Raw genomic sequence first — 19,904 nt, 5'->3', positions numbered from 1 at the left:
AGAGCAACATTGTTGGTATATACAGAGAAAAGAGTCGGCCAGAGAATTGAACCCTGTGGTACACCCAGACTGCCAGAGGTCTGGACAACAGGTCCTCCGATTTGACACACTGAACTCTGTCTGAGAAGTAGTTGGTGAGGCAGTCATTTGAGAAACCAAGGCTGTTGAGTCTGCCGATAAGAATACGGTGATTGACAGAGTCGAAAGCCTTGGCCAGGTCGATGTACTGTGCAGCCGTCTTCAATCTTTTCTCAATGGTGGTTATGATATTGTTTAGTATCTTGAGCGTGGCTGAGGTGCACCTGTGACCAGCTCGGAAACCGGATTGCACAGCGGAGAAGGTACGGTGGGATTCGAAATGGTCAGTGATCTGTTTATTAACTTGGCTTTTGAAGACTTTAGAAATGCAGGTATAGGATGGATATAGGTCTATAACAGTTTGGGTCTAGAGTATCTCCCCCTTTGAAGAGGGGGGTGACTGCGGCAGCTTTCCAATCTTTAGGGATCTCGGACGATACAAAAGAGAGGTTGAACAGACTGGTAAAATGGGTTGCAACAATGGCGGAGGATAATTTTTTGAAATTATTGTCAGCTGATTTGTACGGGTCCATGTTTTGCAGTTCTTTCAGAACATATGCTATTTGGGTGAAGAAGAAGCTGGGGAGGCTTGGACAAGTAACTGCGGGGGGTGCGGAGCTGTTGGTTGGGGTAGCCAGGAGGAAAGCATGGCCAGCCGTAGAGAGATGCATTTTGAAATTCTCGATTTATCGTGGATTGATCGGTGGTGACAGTGTTACCTAGCCTCTGCAGTGGGCAGCTTTGAGGAGGTGCTCTTCTTTTCCATGGATTTTAGTGTGCCAAAACTGTTTGGAGTTAGAGCTACAGGATGCAAATTTCTGTTCTAAAAAGCTAGCCTTTGCTTTCGTGATTGACTGCGTGTATTGGTTCCTGACTGCCCTGAACAGTTGCATATCGCCAGGACTATTCGATGCTATTGCAGTTCGCCACAGGATGTTTTTGTGCTGGTTGAGGGCAGACAGGTCTGGAGTGAACCAGGGGCTATATCTGCTCTTAGTTCTACATTTTTTGAAAGGTGCATGCTCATTTAAGATGATGAGGAAATTACTTTTAAAGAACGACCAGGCATCCTCGACTGACGGGATGAGGATGTGTCCATGTGAGTGCCGCCTCACTGGTTCCGTCAGTGGCGTAACACTAGGGCCCTCGCATGTAGTCGTGGTAACTTGTTTCCTGCATTACAAGGTGACCGGCAGACAGCCCACTGATGAAGGCACATATCTATTAGGTGGCAGACAGAGGGGGCATAAAGGGGTGACGCATGTCAACAACTCGCCCAGGAAAAGAGGCTGGGGGATCACATGACAGGAAGTGATGTAAGCCCACTGGGCACAGACGTCAATTCAATGTCTATTTCACGTTGGCTAAACGTAATGTCATTGAAATGATGTGGAAACATTGTTGGTTTATCCAGTGTGTTCCCAGTGGGGAGTAGTGAATAGTATCAAGTTTAGTAAGAAAAGTTTGGCATTCCATTCCTATTTTCTCTCAGTGAATTGATATGGTCAATTTCACGGTAAAACAGAGCGATGGTGAGACTTTCCCTTTAAAATGTAAGCCAAACAAAAAGCAATGATTGCGAAGTTAAACAAACCATACAACTCTATACAGAAGGACGACTTAACATTTGCCACAAATAATTCTTTACAATATCATATTTGCTTGAACTGTGTAGATGTAAAGTTTGGTAACGGAATGACTGCACCGACAGCACAAACCCTCTTTTTGTTACCAAACTTTGCACTGTTCTTCAAGTAAATGTTTTTGTAAAATTGTCAATGGACATTGTTAAACCTAGTCCTTGTGCAGAGAGTTGTATGGTTTGTTTACATTTGCAGTCATTGGTTTTTGTTGGCATACATTGTAATGAAAAAAATCTTAGTCTCAGCATCACTGTTACTGTAGAATTGCCCATATGTTAATGTCTTGCCATACAATATCATAATGATGGTGACATTCTGATAATCATCCACTGTTAGATGTAAAGTGATTGGGATCAACTCAGGAAGTGAATTGAAATTCAATTAATGAACTCAAAATTGTCCATTCTTTTCCCTGGCATGTAATTCATATTCCTGTTTAATGTTCATATTATTGTGAAAAACATTCTGAACAAGGGTATTGAACATGTTCCCAATAGGGGGCGCTATATGCCATGAGCATGCACGTTCTCTATTGACCAGTGCATAGATGGGCAGATGGTGCCTAAACTCTTAACATCACAGCACAAGGTCATGTTAAAATAATATCCATCATTCCCTACATGAATGCTGAACTCCACGACAGGGGCGTGTGAAAGGGGCTGCAGTGTTTCCCCTGTGTGTGTGACTGACGGAAGGCCTTAATGGCCATCCCACCAGAATTTCAGAGGACATAGACCCCTGTATCCTTCCCCACTAGCAGTGCTATCTGGAAATCTTAACCTTTAAATGGTCTAGCATAAACTTCAGGTGTTTAAACGGGCCATTTCATCATGAGCATTATGACAAAGGTATGACAACCCCTTTTTTTGAAGAGGCAGCTTTTCTTTTCTATCGGTTAGAGTTGGCCAGACTCCAATAACTTGTCCCATTGATCTAAAGCTAAAACGGCCCTGTGCGCACACAGCCAGACCTGAGAGAGAGCGGGCCTGGTGTAAAAACATTTTTCAACCTCTCGTTTTTTTTTTTGTTTGGGCTCAATCCCCGGTTCTTTCAGGGGGCATAAAGGAAGCGCTGTGCTCAGCAGGGTCATGTGGGTGAAACCTGCAGCCCAGGCGAGGGCAGACTATAGGTGGTGATTAGGGCCTCTAATGTGTGATGAATCCTTTTCGAATCACATGATATGAACTAATGTCGCCGTTTAATTATAAAACAACAGAGAGTGGGAGCGGGGGTGAAGAGCGCACAGCTGAACTGGACCGTATAGGGGGGATGGAATGGATGACAACTGCATTTCTAATGTTTTGTGCTCCAACACATGCCTCATACCCCAGTGAAGAAAGATTTAAAAAGCCCAGGGGGACTGATGGAAAGATACAAGTATTTAAGTTAAACACCTGACAACTTTGTTTTGCTTTTGCCTCATTGTCAATCCTCAACAATGCTGTATCTGACAGTAGCTGTTTTCTCAGCTTTATTTGCTCCCTGTGTAAGTTATGGATGGTTTAGTTTGTCCTTCCCATTGGCCAAAAGAGTGGGTCGACAGGATAGTGTCCACGTCCGTTACACAGCCCTGTAACCTTGGGAGCTGGTTTTAAAGGCTGACTCTCAATAGAGGGTTGTCGGGGTGGATTAAGTTACATTTAGGATGACCTATCCTTATTTGGGGGACTTAGGGAAGCAGTGGGCGTAGTCCTCCAATAAACACACACAGAGCTCTCTCACTCAAACAGGGAGTTTTCATACTCAGACTAAGAGACGGGCACTATGATAACCTAGCACTGCCTGTAAGAGTCTCTGTTGAGATCAGCCCCTCTCCTCATCCCTATGTCCTTCTCATCCCCATGTTCCCACATCTCTGTCACTGGGATCTTGGATGTGTTGTCATCTTTACCTCACTTTCTTGTGACAAGCCCCTCTTTCTCATGGACAGTCAAAACACAGGATCCCTATTGGATGCACTGTTTGGCCACACTGTAGAAAAGTTACAGGACATGAAGTACTCAGGATTAGGGTCTGCCATTTTCCAATCCGTCTATTTAAGCAATAAGGCCCGAGGAGGTGTGGTATATGGCCAATATACCATGACTAAGGGCTGTTCTTATGCGTAATGCGAAGTTCCAGAGGTGCCTTATTGTTATTATAAACTGATTACCAACATAATTAGAGCGTTAAAAATAGATGTTTTGTCATACCCGTGGTATACGGTCTGATATACCACTTCTGTCTGCCAATCAGCATTCAGGGCTCAAACCACCCAGTTTATAATAATGATTATTGGTTAAAAGCGCATTCCAGCCTGTGCCTTTTCCACAAGTTACCACCGGCTAAATCTATGAAGTTAAAATGCCTATTTACTCTGTTCCATATGACTGTGCAATCCACTGTCTCATCATCCCAGCCAGGGAAGTTATAAACTTGATCTCCACTATAAAAAGCCTCTAGACATTATCTCACATTTCTTTTAGACTAACATTTAGTTTTCAACAGCGGAGATTTGTATAAACCATATTGTCTGCCTCTCTGACATTTGCAACATTGTTTCAATATTCAAATTCGATCTAAAACTGTCCCTTAGTTATGAGTGTGTAGGGTCAGGGAGTCGAGCCTAGAGACACACAGGCAGCGTTTCTCAGCCAGTCGAAATCATGATTCAGCTGGCATCATTTTTATGGATATATAACAAGAAATGTCAATTGAAAAAAGGTCAAACGAAATGAAGTGCAGCTAGTTTGCGGTCTTTCCAGCTTCAGTTTGAAGTTGTGTTCCCTGTGTTGTTGGCTAGCTCCTCAGAACAACAGTGTCTTATTAACGAGAGAGCACATTTTCTATGCCAATGCGAAAAATCGTGCCTCGTTAGCTCATTGTTATGGATGTATCCATGGATGTATCCAAATAAATGTCATTAGAAAACAACTTAGAACAACAACAGTAGCTGCATTTGTTTATCTGCACCGTTTGATGTGACTAAGTACTGGACTTCCTGACGGGCCACCCCCAGGTGGTGAGGGTAGGCAACAACATCTCCACCCCGCTGATCCTCAACACTGGGGCCCCACAAGGGTGCGTTCTGAGCCCTCTCCTGTACTCCCTGTTCACCCACGACTGCGTGGCCACGCACGCCTCCAACTCAATAATCAAGTTTGCGGACGACACAACAGTGGTAGGCTTGATTACCAACAACGACGAGACGGCGTACAGGGAGGAGGTGAGGGCCCTCGGAGTGTGGTGTCAGGAAAATAACCTCACACTCAACGTCAACAAAACTAAGGAGATGATTGTGGACTTCAGGAAACAGCAGAGGGAACACCCCCTATCCACATCGATGGAACAGTAGTGGAGAGGGTAGCAAGTTTTAAGTTCCTCGGCATACACATCACAGACAAACTGAATTGGTCCACTCACACAGACAGCATCGTGAGGAAGGCGCAGCAGCGCCTCTTCAACCTCAGGAGGCTGAAGAAATTCGGCTTGTCACCAAAAGCACTCACAAACTTCTACAGATGCACAATCGAGAGCATCCTGGCGGGCTGTATCACCGCCTGGTATGGCAACTGCACCGCCCTCAACCGTAAGGCTCTCCAGAGGGTAGTGAGGTCTGCACAACGCATCACCGGGGGCAAACTACCTGCCCTCCAGGACACCTACACCACCCGATGCTACAGGAAGGCCATAAAGATCATCAAGGACATCAACCACCCGAGCCACTGCCTGTTCACCCCGCTGTCATCCAGAAGGCGAGGTCAGTACAGGTGCATCAAAGCTGGGACCGAGAGACTGAAAAACAGCTTCTATCTCAAGGCCATCAGACTGTTAAACAGCCACCACTAACATTGAGTGGCTACTGCCAACACACTGTCAATGACACTGACTCTACTCCAGCCACTTTAATAATGGGAATTGATGGGAAATGATGTAAATATATCACTAGCCACTTTAAACAATGCTACCTTATATAATGTTACTTACCCTACATTATTAATCTCATATGCATACGTAGATACTGTACTCTATATCATCGACTGCATCCTTATGTAATACATGTATCACTAGCCACTTTAACTATGCCACTTGGTTTACATACTCATCTCATATGTATATACTGTACTTGATATCATCTACTGTATCTTGCCTATGCTGCTCTGTACCATCACTCATTCATATATCCTTATGTACATATTCTTTATCCCCTTACACTGTGTATAAGACAGTAGTTTTTTGGAATTGTTAGTTAGATTACTTGTTCGTTATTACTGCATTGTCGGAACTAGAAGCACAAGCATTTCGCTACACTCGCATTAACATCTGCTAACCATGTGTATGTGACAAATAAAATTTGATTTATTGATTTGATTTGATTTAAGTTAGACGTAGTTGGCTAGCTAGCAAGCAGGGGATAAGATCGTTTCCAGCCAGTATGGCAATGAAACATTTAGAACAAACGACTGGGTCACATCCATAGATGCAGAACAAAAAGAGTGGATGACTGGGTCGTGCCCATAGATACAGAACAAAAAGAGTGGATGACTGGGTCGTGCCCATAGATACAGAACAAAAAGAGTGGATGACTGGGTCGAGTCTCTGGCAACCGAACCAATAGAACGAACGACCAGCCTGCTTTGGTTGATTTGTGCAAAATTAAATTACTAAAAATATTTACATTTCATGAAATCACAAGTGCAATATAGCAAAACACAGCTTAGCTTGTTGTTAATCCACCTGGCGCGTCAGATTTCAAAAAAGCTTTACAGCAAAAGCTTCCAAGCGTTTGTTAGGACATCTCTCTCAGCAGACAAAACATTACAAACAGCTAGCAGCAAAGTAGATTGGTCACGAAAGTCAGAAAAGCAATAAAATGAATCGCTTACCTGCGATGATCTTCGGATGTTTGCACTTACGAGACTCCCAGTTACACAATAAATGTTCCTTTTTGTTCCATAAAGATTATTTTTATGTCCAAAATACCTCCATTTGGTTGGCGCGTTTTGTTCAGAAATCCACAGGCTCGAGCGGTCATGATGGGGCAGACGAAAATTCCAAATAGTATCAGTGAAGTTCGTAGAAACATGTCAAACGGTTTTTATAATCAATCCTCAGGTTGTTTTTACAATAAATTATCGATAAGATTTCAACCGGACTGTAGCTTTTTCAATGGGAGAGAGAGAGAGAAAATGTCTGCTCCAAGCTGTTGCGCATGCAAAACTCTGCCGGCACCCAGCCATCCACTGACGAGATGTGATCTTTCTCGCTCATTTTTCAGAATAAAATCCTGAAACTATGTCTAAAGACTGTTCACACCATGTGGAAGCCATAGAGAAAGGAATCTGGTTGATATCACTTTGTTTCTCTTAGGCACTTCCTTGTTGGATTTTTCCTCAGGTTTTCGCCTACATTTTGGAAACTTTAAAGTGTTTTCTATCCTAATCTGACAATTATATGCATATTCTAGATTCTGGGCCAGAGAAATAGGCAGTTTCATTTGGGTACGTTTTTCATCCAAACATCAAAATACTGCCCCCTACACTCAACAGGTTAAGTAGAAAATGACACATTCTTTTCTATGTGGATACGATTCATGAATCAAATGTAATTTAACTTTCTGAATTGACAGAATAAAACATGGAATGTATTTGGCCACACTGTTTCAATGTTCCAATGTCTTCACTATAGGTTTAATTAACATCATTGTTTAACCCCTCATTCTCTCTCACACGCACACATACCCACGCACACCCTGTAACTGAATTTTGAGGCCTTGTATTAGAAGATTATGCCTGTGGGAAGGCTATTCTAGGCCCCATAAAAACATCCAGGGCACTACTGAAATTAACAACTGGGTACTGACTGATTGATTGACTGACTGGCTAACTGAAGTATTTGGACTCTGGGGCTAGTGTGAATTTGTTAGGCGATTAAAGGCTATAAATTACTGCTGTCTGTTTTGGGCCTTGCGGGCAGGGCTGGTGTCTCTGTGCCCTGGCAGCATGCAGAGCAGCTTTCACATGGCAGCTCCTTGCCAACCCACCAGCAATCTACCAACACTCCTCAGCCACAGGACCCTGTACCCCCGCACCTATATGTTATCTCTCTATCTTGTCCCTCTGCCAGTCTGGCTGGCCCTGTCTGATCTATGCACCCAATACTAATCACTCTCCTCCTTGTTCCTGTTGTACCTACTCACATTTATTTGTCCATTGTCATTCTCCCCACATTTCTCATCTTCTACCCACTGTTCTTCCCAACTCTCAAACATGTCCACAAGTTCAGAACAGGTGTCCATTTCATTTGTAGATGTGTAGGTTTTGCTTCCCTGGTTCCCATGAGTTCCAGGGACAGCCTGAAGGGCCATTCCTAGCTAATTTTCATGCGTCAGGTGCTCCTGATACAGGCTCTACATTAGACTCCAGGCGCTACATTGGACTCGAGGCTCTACATTGGACTCGAGGCTCTACTTTAGATTCCATTCTCTACTTTAGACTCGAGGCTCTACATTGGACTCGAGGCTCTACATTGGACTCGAGGCTCTACATTGGACTCGAGGCTCTACACTGGACTCCCCTAAGCCTGGTCATTTGTTGTTTTAGGCAGGTTACGAATCACTCATTGACTCGTGGTGCCCAATGTAGATATCATCGACACCTTGATGTCTTAATTCATATTCATAAGCCAGCTGGCTAACTACATTGCCCTCAGTTTTCTTGGGTTGCAGTTTACTATAATACTGTTGATTGTCTCTATTTTTATCCTAGTTATTATATGCCACCTCTGTGCCAAACTCATATTAACTTTCCCAGAGGTTTAATGTTGGGGAGTTGGTCCACCGGTGCTGGTGAGAGTTGCTGGGTCTGTGTGATGGTGCTTAATGGATTTGTGATAGATGTTTGTCTCCAACGTGTGAGACTGACACGCTGGTCTCAATTTATTTATATGTGTGGATGTGTGTTCGCAGGGTAGTCAGCACTGTGGGGAGTGGTGTCACTCTTTCCTCCTTTCCAGCGCAATATCCCATTCTCACATCCAACCTTGGAATGTGAAGAGAGGGAGCGATACATTTAAAGGTCAGTGAGTGTGAGCTCTTCTTGTACAAGATGCATCCCAGCTTCCCCAAGATATTATCTACTCATGAAGGTACAGAATGTGTGTGTTGAAAATGTATACTCAAGTACAGTAGGTCCACATACTGGCTCAATTTTATTGATTGCCACATATACCGGAAATATGGTACAAAAAGTTTGTTTAATAACAGTTTTGTAAACATTTGAGGTAAATTAACATTTACATCAACTTGTTTTTACAAAATGTCATACACAAGGCACTTCTCTTAAGACAGCATTGAAACAGGCTGTTGTTCTGAGCATAATGTAGATGGTTCCTACTCCTGGCCAGAGAAATCACACTCAGCATGACACACATCGAGTTTGAAGAAAGCTACTGTATATGAACCTATTGGATGAGGGGCTTGTGGGCAACTCAAAACGATACACAAGTTGCTGTGTGTAGAAGAAAAGGGCCAGCTACCCAGCTAACATTGTCTCAACATTAGTGTGATATTTTAATACAAGCTAACCAGAGAGTCACAGGAATGTGTTGAGAACATAGTGAAAGCACTGAGTGAGCACACAGGAAATACTCTCAGCCCACTTTTTTCTATATTTGAAAACCCAAACTTTCTGCAATCGTCTCAGACCATGACATTTGATGTAATTTAAAAAAAAATACTGTCTAACGCAAAGAGCCGTTGTGTTTAACTGTTAAGACATTTTCATTTGAGGATTATAAACATTGGCAGTCTGGTGTCTTTTCCACTCTCTCCTACCAATATAAACTTCTTAGAACAGCATGTTTTGCCTAAATGTGCAAATATTTTACCTTTTTACTAAAATGTAAACTTTGAGAACCAAAATGACAAATGCAAATAACAGATTTTTTTGTGGTTTGGGACATTTAAATAATTTAAATGAAAAGGTAACATACATTGGGAAAAACACTTGTCCCAATAAGAGTAACACTGTTATAAGCAAAGGATTGCATAGTCTCCTCGGGTAGTCTCTCCACGGTTGTAACTATGGTTTCTAGTTTGCATTGAATGTTTGTTATTGTGTTTTATTTATGATCCTTCTCTAACTATAAACTATAAGTATATGGTAATTTGAAAGTATAAGAACTATGTAAGAAATACATAGAAGTGTGGTATTATACTAATCATGTTTCACAAGTAATTTAAGAAAAGGCCTATTTTAAGTGAATGATTGTGTTGTGCAATTACTTGCATAGCTTTTCAGTTATTCAAGATGGTTCAGGTAAATCTAAAATGTGAAATATTACATTTACACTAACTAGGCGGAAGCATATGCTTCCCATTGCTTACAACAGGTGAAGTAGTCAGTAATAGTTGAGCTTCTGTCAAAAATAAGAAATGAGGATGGACTTTTCATCCTGGCGTTATGACACTTGCAACGTCATTGCATTTGAACCATTTTGTACCATATAGTTGTTTTGGTTGTCATAAACTGACTACAGTTTAGAATTAAGATCATTATAATTCAATTCTGTTTTAAAAAATAGCACTTTTAAGAAAAACCAATAAAGTATCACGTGATGTATGAGAGTGAGTTACCCTCAACATGAAGATGCAATGATTAAAAAGTGATATTGTGTTTAAGATGACAGAAATAAACATGGTTATCATAAATATATAAAAAACCAAATCTTATTTACTGTCTTAAGTTGAAGCATTTGGTTTATATTTTGTTTTCAACCTCTTAAAATCGGATGTAAATTTTTCATTGTCCATATGGCAGTGCACTTTTTAATTTCAGGCAAAAACAAATACTTTATTTGCTTAATTTCTGCATTGGAGAATCAAATGTAGGAGCAGGGGCTGGAACCATGGAACCTTGTAACAGCTTTAGACTACAATAACACATTCAACTTCTAGCTTTGACCCATAATCCGGTTATAGTTTGTGTAGATTATGTGTTCAGTAAGTGGATCCTGGGTAAAAATCAGACAGATAAATGCATCTGCAGACCAGTTAGTGAATCAGTGAGTTGTAGTTTGCATTTACAGATTCCACTGTTACTCTTCAAACACATAATACAAAAAAATAGCTAGGCTATTTCCTGAATATTATAAAAATAATTTAGATTGTGAAATTCAGGAAGTGTTAAAGTACAATATAAAAGTTTGATAATGAACAAGCAAATGCTGTCCCCCATATTGGTGTCATTGCTGACATTGAACAGTATTCTTCATCTTAGAGAGAGAATGAGAGCATACATGTTTGGATTTAGTTTGTCTTGCAAACGACTTTCTAATACACCCCAAAATTGTTTTTAAATAACTTGTTTTAAGAAAGGCTCAACTTGAAGGAACTGGATAACAGCATAAGAGTAAACATAATAAACACACAAGTGGTTTCAAATCACCCTGTACGTACTTGTTCCACATAACAGTTTTATTCGAAGTTGGTTCTCAGCAATTTGCCAACCGAACTCAACGATTTGATGAATGTACAGTATCATTCCTAATTGGAATAAATAGGCTTTTATGTTCATCAAATAAACACAACAACAATAACCACTGTTGACAAGAGCACATTGACACATACCAGGCCATTGAAACCAAAATCAAACAGAAAAGTTACTTGGCCATTTTAAACTGGAATAAGAACCATAAAGTCCCCTGATGTCCAGTATATCGAAGCCTTCAGCTTGTCAGACCATTTTAACCAACATTGCACAATCAGACTGTGTGCATTTTTTATTCTAAAACGTATGCTACAACTCACCAATTGCACTGATATCAACTGCTGTTAATAGATATATATATACTAGGCAACAACTCCAGTTCCAGCCCCCTGCCTCACATTGCCTCCATTAAAAAAACAAAAATATATTTTTTTTTATTTTGTACTTTTTATATAGAAAAATCATTGGGGGCTTTGGGAGGTTGGAGGTGTATTTAGGGGGACTGACTATACTGCCAGGTCTTTGGGCCTGGATCTGATGCTGCTGCTCTTGCTGGCCCTGCTGAGCCGTCGAGGGTCTGTGATCATAACAGGGGGCTCGTGCATTTCCACTGTGGTGGTGACGTGGCCTCCCTCCTGATCGCCATTCCCCCCACTCAAACTGCCCCCACTGGAGCTAGGGTTGGTGGTGGTGGTGGGGGGGGGAGCAGCTTCACGAGGCTGCTGCTCACTATCAGATGGAGAGGAGGAGGAGGTGGCCTTCATCTCCCGAGTCTGCTGCTCGGTGGCCAGGTTGGCCCAGTTCTGCTGCGTGGTCAGCCTGTGGTTGTTGTTGCTGCTCATGTAGTAGGAGGATGAGGGCTCCTCCTGCAGGGGGTCCATTTTGAACTCTGCTGTGGAGGCTTCTGCCATTGGCGGCAGGAAGGCACCGCTCCCAGCCGTCACGTCCGTGTACATCGGTGGGTAGCTGAGGTTGGGAAGGGCAGTTCTGGAGGCTGAAGTCATGGACTCAGGCCCCACACCATCAGAGCGGGGCAGCAATGCATGATCAGGGGTGACCATTCCCTGTTTAACTTTCTTCCACCCAAGGTGATAGATCTCTAACAAATTCAGCAAAAGAGACAAGCAAGCCACCACAAGCATAAATATGATGAAAATCGTCTTTTCAGTGGGCCTAGATATGAAGCAGTCCACAGTGTTGGGGCAGGGCCACCGAGCACACTTGTATAGCGGCCTCAGCTGGAAGCCATAGAGAAAATACTGACCTAAAATGAACCCCACTTCAAAAAGGGTTTTGAATATGATGTTGAACACATAGGTGCGCAGCAGGGCACCCCTAATGCGGATCTTGCCATGCTCATCCCTGATAGGTGGCTTCTCCTTTTTACCACCTCCTCCTCCTCTTCCTCTTCCTCCACCTGCATCCCCTTTGCCGTTGTAAAGGAGTTCATTCTCCTCCTGGAGTCTGTTGGCCTTTCGCAGCTCCTCCTCCTTCTCTTTCCGCTTCTCCTCCATGCGGACGATGTGCAGTACGTGACCCAGGTAGATGAGGGTGGGCGTGGACACAAAGATGATCTGCAGCACCCAGAAGCGAATGTGCGAGATGGGGAAAGCCTCATCATAGCAGACGTTCTCACACCCAGGCTGCTGTGTGTTGCAGGTGAAGTCAGACTGCTCGTCGCCCCACACATCCTCGGCTGCCGCTCCCAGCACCAGGATCCTGAAGATGAAGAGGACAGTCAGCCAGACCTTGCCGATTACTGTTGAGTGTTCCTGTGCATTCTCCAACAGACGCCCCAGAAAGCTCCAGTCACCCATGCTTCAAGATTTCTAGCCTAGGGAGAAAGTACAGTCTGGAACAAACAGAGGGAGGAGGGGAAGAAAAGACAAGGAGAGGGGGAAAAAGAGATTGTTAGGAAACCTGTCAAAGTGATGCTGTGTAACATAAAGCATAAATAGCAGTCAAATAAAACATGGACAGAGAAGCATTACACACCTTGAGAGTGAAAGCAGAGGTATCATCACCCACAAAGTGTTAATCACACTTCACATCGGCACAACACATTAAGCGCTTATTAAAATGAATTACAAAAAATGGCCTTGAAGTCATTGACGTAAACCGCTGAATCAATTGTCTCAATCGAACAATTGGTCAAAGGAAGTGAACGGTATAGAAATGTTCGGTAATGTCATATCATTTTGTGAAGCACCCTATTTCACTATTTAGCTTAGAACTATGAACCTGACATTTATGCTAACACTTTCACTATCCTGTTCTCTCTCTCTCCCACTTTCTCTGTTACTGTCAAACTCACACACTCTCTCTCTCTTTCTCCCTCTCTCACCTGCTCGCTCCACTGCCCAGATGGCATGTGCTGAGATCAACATTATAATGTTCAAAAACAGCAGCGAGCGGAGGTTGCGGTGTGTAGGCCCTGACACACACAACTCCCACTGTTACAGATCCAATAGGGCCATAGGGGTCAAGTCCAAAGTCCAGCTATAGGCCTCTTTTAACATGATGACAATTATTTATTAGCTAAATCTAATACATCTCTACCTCACTTGTTAAAAAAGGATGAGAGAAGAAATAACCAATGCAGAGGCCATTTGATGTTTGAGTCTAAAAAATGTGTGTTCTTTTAATGGGAATTGAATGGTAATTTGTATCAGAAATTGCAGCCAATAAATGCAAATACACCATACTCACAATAACATGCATTGACTAAACTATTAACTAGTTAACTAGCAATAATGTGTACCGTCATGCGGCATAAATGAAACCAGACAGAATAATCAGATGACACTTTCCCATAATGATGGTCAAAAACAAGCTTTTAGAATGGTTTTTAACTGACCAGGAGCATGAAGACAAATAGGTCTACTGCCTTTTGTTATCGATATATAGCGTTCGGTTAGCGTTGTGCACATGAACTTGCCAGTAGATGCCTATCAATCTACTATTCACACCAAAACCCAAGCAGATCAATCTACTATTCACACCAAAACCAAAACACAAGCAGGAACATAAAATAGTTGGAACTTACTAAAATGTTTTTCTATTGACGGTAATAAATCCATCGACTAGGGTTCAGAAGATATATGACACCTGTAATGAAAAAAAGTATAAATCAGTTAACATATTCGTCCATGAATGTATTTACATCAAACCCAAACTAAAAAGAAGCCTATTCCCTGAGGTTTTATGTGCCAGTCTGCTTAAATCTGTTATTTTGTTTAATGATGAGTAATCTTTGGTTTTTGTCACTCTTATTGAAGTGACAATTACCATAATCTGATTCATAACTAGTATGGTGTCACTAATTAGGATGTTAATTAGATTGGAAAGACAGGCATTTTGACAAATCATTTATATGCAAATACATTTCTATTTTGAAATATGCTTTCACCTATTTCTCTCTCCTTATCAATAGCCCACCCTATAGTTTGTATCCTGATTAAAATATTGTTTCAAATATATATATATATATATATATATATATATATATATATATATATATAAAATATAGGCCTATATGGTTCACAGCAAATACATATGAAATATATATTAAGAAGTGCTAACATTATAGGCCTACGCATATTGATACAACTTCAGATTAATCGATTCCAAAATTGTTGTTCGATGGGTCTGATGATGACCCACCCCAAATCAATGCTGGTCTCATCAGAATTTGAAGTGCTGATTAAGGGGAGAAAAAAACAGGCATCTAACTGTTGAAGTCATCAGGGCTGTGGGAAACATAAATGACTGTATAAAACAATGCAGAATGCTTTAACATGTATATGTTTCATATATTTGTATTTGCATTATCACTGCTATTATTAGGCTAGTATAAAGACTACATGATTAGAATACCATATCTGATAAGGTTGGAAGCTGCATGTTAATTTTTTTTGTTTTGTCTAAACACGTATATCAGTCCAGACAATGTCTCATCAGTTTATACAAATCGAATACATTCAATATCAGATGTTTTATGAAGGTTTTGTTTAACATTAAATAAGTAATATTGATTAATTTGATCATGTTCAGATAGCCTTCAATTACTTACAAAGGGTGCAGGATAGGCCTTGTGTCCGTCCACTGGCTCTTTTTAATAAGCATCCCTATAACTTTATCCTATTATTTAATCCTGATTATATATTACAGTAGTAACCCTGTATTATAATCATTAAAATAGGCACACTCAACATTGACATTGTCATTAAATAAAATGTGCTTATATATAAGTTACCAGCATCACGGTCTAGGATGACAGTGCCGGGAAAGATATTCACACCTAACTTCAATCATACCTTAAACTGGGGAAGCCCAACTTAAATATCGAAAGCAATATCCGTCTGCCATTGGTGCCATATTTTGAGTGCGTCGGATAGCCTACAGACCTCCCAAGGAAGCTGGTAACCTCCCCTCTCTCCCTGTCCCCAAATTCTGGCACCTCTGCCAGCTTACCAAACTCTTTTAAACGCAGCCAGGCCAAGATATTCATGCGCAAACTTCTTCACACGTGGATTCGCCGCCAAACTTGCGCAAGGAAAGTTCGTTTTTCCGAGGCAAATTTAACTTGGAAATGGGTTTCCGCGAAGGGCAACTCCCTCCAGTTCCCAGTTATCGCGACTGTCACATTGTGTGACCATGCATGAATGAATTCAGAAAGTCATCACCCTGGACCAATGCACGCCACGCCCCTGTACACTTTTTTTTTTTAATTCATCGCTCAAGCTTCAACTATAGGCTATGCAGTCTGGGGGTGTATGTTATCCCGGAAAAGTGGGTTCTGCGTTCATTCTTTTACATCTGACCTTTGGCCTACTATAGTGGCTGAATTAGGCGATTTTGACAATACAGTAGGCCTATACAGTAACCCACCTGTGAGAAATAGTTCATTTGGAAAGCTGGGGAGAACATAGGCCTGTCAAATAAAATATGTGATTTAGGTATTTATGATTATACACTTCACTAGAATAAAATGAACTTACTTGTCATATGGCTATCAAAAGTTACACTGCAAATGCAGTCACCCACCCCAAAACCTATATCAATAACCTCCTGCCCTCTCTTGGTTGTCCAGAGAAGCGCATCCTAGTGACTGAGGTTGATGCACATGCAATCAATCATTGTTATTACAACCGATAGTCCAACAGTGTGAAAGGAATAAGTATCATTTTTTTTAAAAGTATTAAACAGTCTCAAGACTGGAGGTCAAAGTGCAGATAGCTAATAAAAAAAATACAAATCAAACATCCTTCAAATAATATGCAGTTAGGGCATATCTATCAGCTTTCTAACTGCTGAAGTGTGACCATGAGGCTTTCAAAATGTTGCATTTACAGATATCCTTTGGTATTTCCTCTAAAAAAAATCACAATACAAATAGCGCCTCAACTGAATATTGAGAGAAAGTTAGCCTACGGTTTGCTTTCCATGACAATGTCCAAATCATGAGCCATCACAAAATGTGTGGGATGCATCTCACTGGTAAAAGTGTCCTTACGTCTTCCTATGTAACAGTCAGATTGTCACTACAGTGATACAAGTTATGGTGTTCCAACTTCTACATGTATGTGTGGACGGAGCACATTACGCCATTTTTGCCTGTAGATCAGTCTGCTTACTCACATTGAAAGAGGTACACTGATTAGTTCAGTGGCTAAAATAAGCAGCAAGCTGAAAGACAACACCCCCAGTTAGGCTCTGTAGCCAGGTTTACCACCAGTCTTGACAACAATAGGCCATGTCTGTCACAGTTGGCATGCTCAGAGGGCCAGTTTCCAGGACCCAGCTTAAGCCTACTCTTGGACCAAAAAGCACTTTACAATTAATATTCCTAATTGAGCATGCCTTCTAGTCTAGGCATAGGCTTCATCTGGGTCCAGGAAACCTGCCCAGAATGTTCAACTGGATCAGCCATCTTCTCTGAAACATTGTGCTCAATATACAGCATCAGGTACTATTTGAGACTGCTGATAGCGACTTAAAATTGCTTTGGTACTTGAGAAATTCCACTCGTCACTGTTAGAATGCAGGCAGATATGTGTACACGGGTGATCCTCAAATAGAACTTGGAGCAAAACTGCACATGTTTGAGTTTCTGCTTTGGAAAAGTCTCCCACAAAAGCTGAACACAATGTTAACCAATTCTGGTTGCTCTCCACAATAAAACATCAATCTCCTGCAAACACATTGTAAACCAGAAGGTGGCACTCTAGACCCATTTTTCACTTCTGTTCAACCTACCACTCCCTGAACAGACATACAGCTCAAACATACAAGCACCTTAAATTGATATCAATAACAATAATACATTAAATTCTAGCACGTTAACTTTTAAAACTCAAAAAGTAGTTTAGGGCACTGAGAGAGAAATATCCTCTACAGACTCAGGGTTAGGCCGGTCCTCAGCTGCTACAGGCAACTAGAATACAAGTATGGTCTCATCTCATGGTAACAAAACACTGATAGATATCTACTCCCTAGTTATGTGTAGTCTCTAATGGAAAAGAACAGGCACTGGGCTGTCCTCACACAGTCTTGTTGCTGGAGGAATCCGTAACAGACGACAGCAGCATCTGATTCGTTTTATTCTGTAGTAGAGACTTGTCCGTGGCCACATGACCAGAGGTACGTCTCTTGGAAATCCCGGTGGAGCACCTCATCAGGGCCTTGGTGATGAGGTAGGCCAGCTCGGCCACATTGAGCACCATGCAGATGGCAGAGGAGACCACCATGAAGATGGTGAATATGGTCTTCTCCGTAGGTCGTGAAATGAAGCAGTCCACCTTGTTGGGGCAGGGCCATTGCTCACACTTCACCAGACGAGGCATCTGGAAGCCGTCGTAGACAAAGTAGAATGCAAACATGAAGCCAGCCTCAAAGATGAGGCGGAAGAGCAGGCTGCAGGTGTACGTCCACCACAGAGGCCCAGTGATGGACAGACGCCGCCTCTTTAGAGTCTCCAGGTCCACCTGCCTGGTCTTGTCATCACCACCGCTTCGTGAGGCCGCGATGATGTGCCGCTTGTCCCCACTCTTCCTGTAAGCCACATGCATGGCCACCAGCAGGGCCGGTGTGGACACGAAGATCAGCTGTAGGCACCAGAGGCGGATGTGTGACACTGGGAAGAAGTGGTCGTAGCAGACGTTCTTACAGCCAGGCTGCTGGGTGTTGCAGGTGAAGTCAGCCTGCTCGTCTCTCCACACGCTCTCTGCAGCCAGTACCAGGATGGTGATACGGAAGATGAAGAGGACAGACAGCCAGATCTTCCCCAGGCTGGTGGAGTGTTTGTTCACCCCGCCCAGCTGGGTGTATAGAGCAACCCAACTCATCTCTAAGGCAACTTTGTCTGAGACCACCTGGAGAGCACAAGAATGGAAAGAAGGATACAAATTCATTTCAGTTCTTAGTGGACATCAAAGGTTTTATTTTCAGAAAACCAAACAGACCCTGGGTAGGAAAACAGTAGACCTACATCACTGTTAAGTGTTTGTTTTAGTCCTCCCCCCATTTAAAAAACCTAACCAAAAGGTCCAACCCAAAAGTGTTCAACTTAACTCTAAGTGGTGTTTCTCTCCAATACATTTCAAGACAACTACTGTATATAATGTATATCAGTGGTTCACAACCTTTTTTGGTTACTGTACCACCAACTGAATTTGGCTCTGCCCAGAGTTCCCCCTCATGTGCATTTTAGCATTAAACCTATGGTCTCATGAGTCTTCTCAAGTACCCCATTTGAATAGGCCAAGTACCCCCAGGGGTCCTGGTTGGGAACCACTGATGTACAGTATATAATGTGTGTTGTCAGTCAAGTAATTACCTTCACACAACACTGGCTAGTGGCTATCAAAAGTGAGGCTATATTGAGAGATGGATCAAAATAAATCATGTCATACAAGAAAGTGAATTCCCATTATCTTAGAGAAATAAATTAAATCGCTTTTGTTTTCATTATAATAGGCCACAAAATGTCAAACTGTCCATAACAATTCGACAATCAATCACATTAAATCAACTTTGGTTTCCTCATCGAATTTCTAACCTGACAATTCTAACCTGTATATAAAGGGGGACAACATCTAAATCTCATTCACCATCGGCTCTATCGTTACATAAATCTGAATAAAACCGTTGAATATGCGGCACGAATGATTCACAAATCACAGCTAACTCACCTCCCACTTTCCTGGAATATCAGCAAACTTCCATCAACTTCAATTTTCGGTTCTCTTTAACGCCGTATTGTCAAGGAACTCCAAACTGAGATGAGTAAAGTGTGATTTGTTTGGAAGCAAGTCCAACTGAGAAAGCTGCGTGTGTGAGCTCAGGAGCGATGCACCTGAGTTTTTATCATCTTCTCCTCTTGAGGATCCACCCGCTAGGGGCGAGACCAAGGATAAGAGCACTCATCAACTCCACTCGCTAATCGGAATACCGGGACATGTTCAGGACAGAGTAGGCCTATGTATTTTTATGACTACCAGAATCTACTATTTGGTTTCGAAGTATTGAAACCAAACCATTATGATTTCAATTAAAAGTATTTTAATAAACAACCGGAAAAGGTTGTCATCATTTGAAATGGGTTACATGTCATATTAAACAGCATATAAACACTCTAAATAGGTCAGGAGCCAAACAAGTAGCCTGAGAAGGAACGAAAATTAATTATTTAGGCTATATTATTTCAAGGCTTTAG

General features: G+C 41.9%; 2 protein-coding genes across 8 annotated transcripts; both read right to left on the bottom strand.

Annotated features, from left to right (window-relative positions):
* Positions 1-8,935: 8,935 nt before the first annotated feature.
* Positions 8,936-13,005, bottom strand: LOC112225492 (gap junction alpha-3 protein-like). Its single transcript, XM_024389495.2, has one exon. The coding sequence runs from the start codon at positions 13,003-13,005 to the stop codon at positions 11,695-11,697; it is 1,311 nt and encodes a 436-aa protein (XP_024245263.1). The 3' UTR covers positions 8,936-11,694.
* On the bottom strand, positions 12,963-19,563 carry LOC112225493 (gap junction beta-2 protein). 7 transcript variants are annotated; one of them, XR_002949604.2, is made up of 6 exons: positions 19,381-19,563; positions 17,737-18,561; positions 16,079-16,121; positions 14,852-14,937; positions 14,235-14,296; positions 12,963-13,040 (listed from the first exon to the last, which is right to left on the bottom strand). XR_002949604.2 is itself a non-coding variant. In XM_024389499.2 (5 exons), the coding sequence occupies exons 2-4, from the start codon at positions 18,532-18,534 to the stop codon at positions 14,247-14,249; spliced, it is 891 nt and encodes a 296-aa protein (XP_024245267.1). In that variant the 5' UTR covers positions 18,535-18,561; positions 19,381-19,562; the 3' UTR covers positions 12,987-13,040; positions 14,235-14,246. The 7 variants fall into 7 exon arrangements, 6 of the variants coding, with proteins under 6 accessions (XP_024245269.1, XP_024245267.1, XP_042162395.1 ...); XM_024389499.2 differs by lacking the exon at positions 14,852-14,937 and having other exon boundaries at positions 12,987-13,040; positions 19,381-19,562; XM_042306461.1 differs by lacking the exon at positions 12,963-13,040 and having other exon boundaries at positions 13,804-14,296.
* Positions 19,564-19,904: the final 341 nt, after the last annotated feature.

Source organism: Oncorhynchus tshawytscha, linkage group LG26 (assembly GCF_018296145.1).
Source record: "Oncorhynchus tshawytscha isolate Ot180627B linkage group LG26, Otsh_v2.0, whole genome shotgun sequence".
NCBI classification, from domain to species: Eukaryota; Metazoa; Chordata; class Actinopteri; order Salmoniformes; family Salmonidae; genus Oncorhynchus; species Oncorhynchus tshawytscha.
This window is presented reverse-complemented; position numbering and strand designations above follow the sequence as displayed.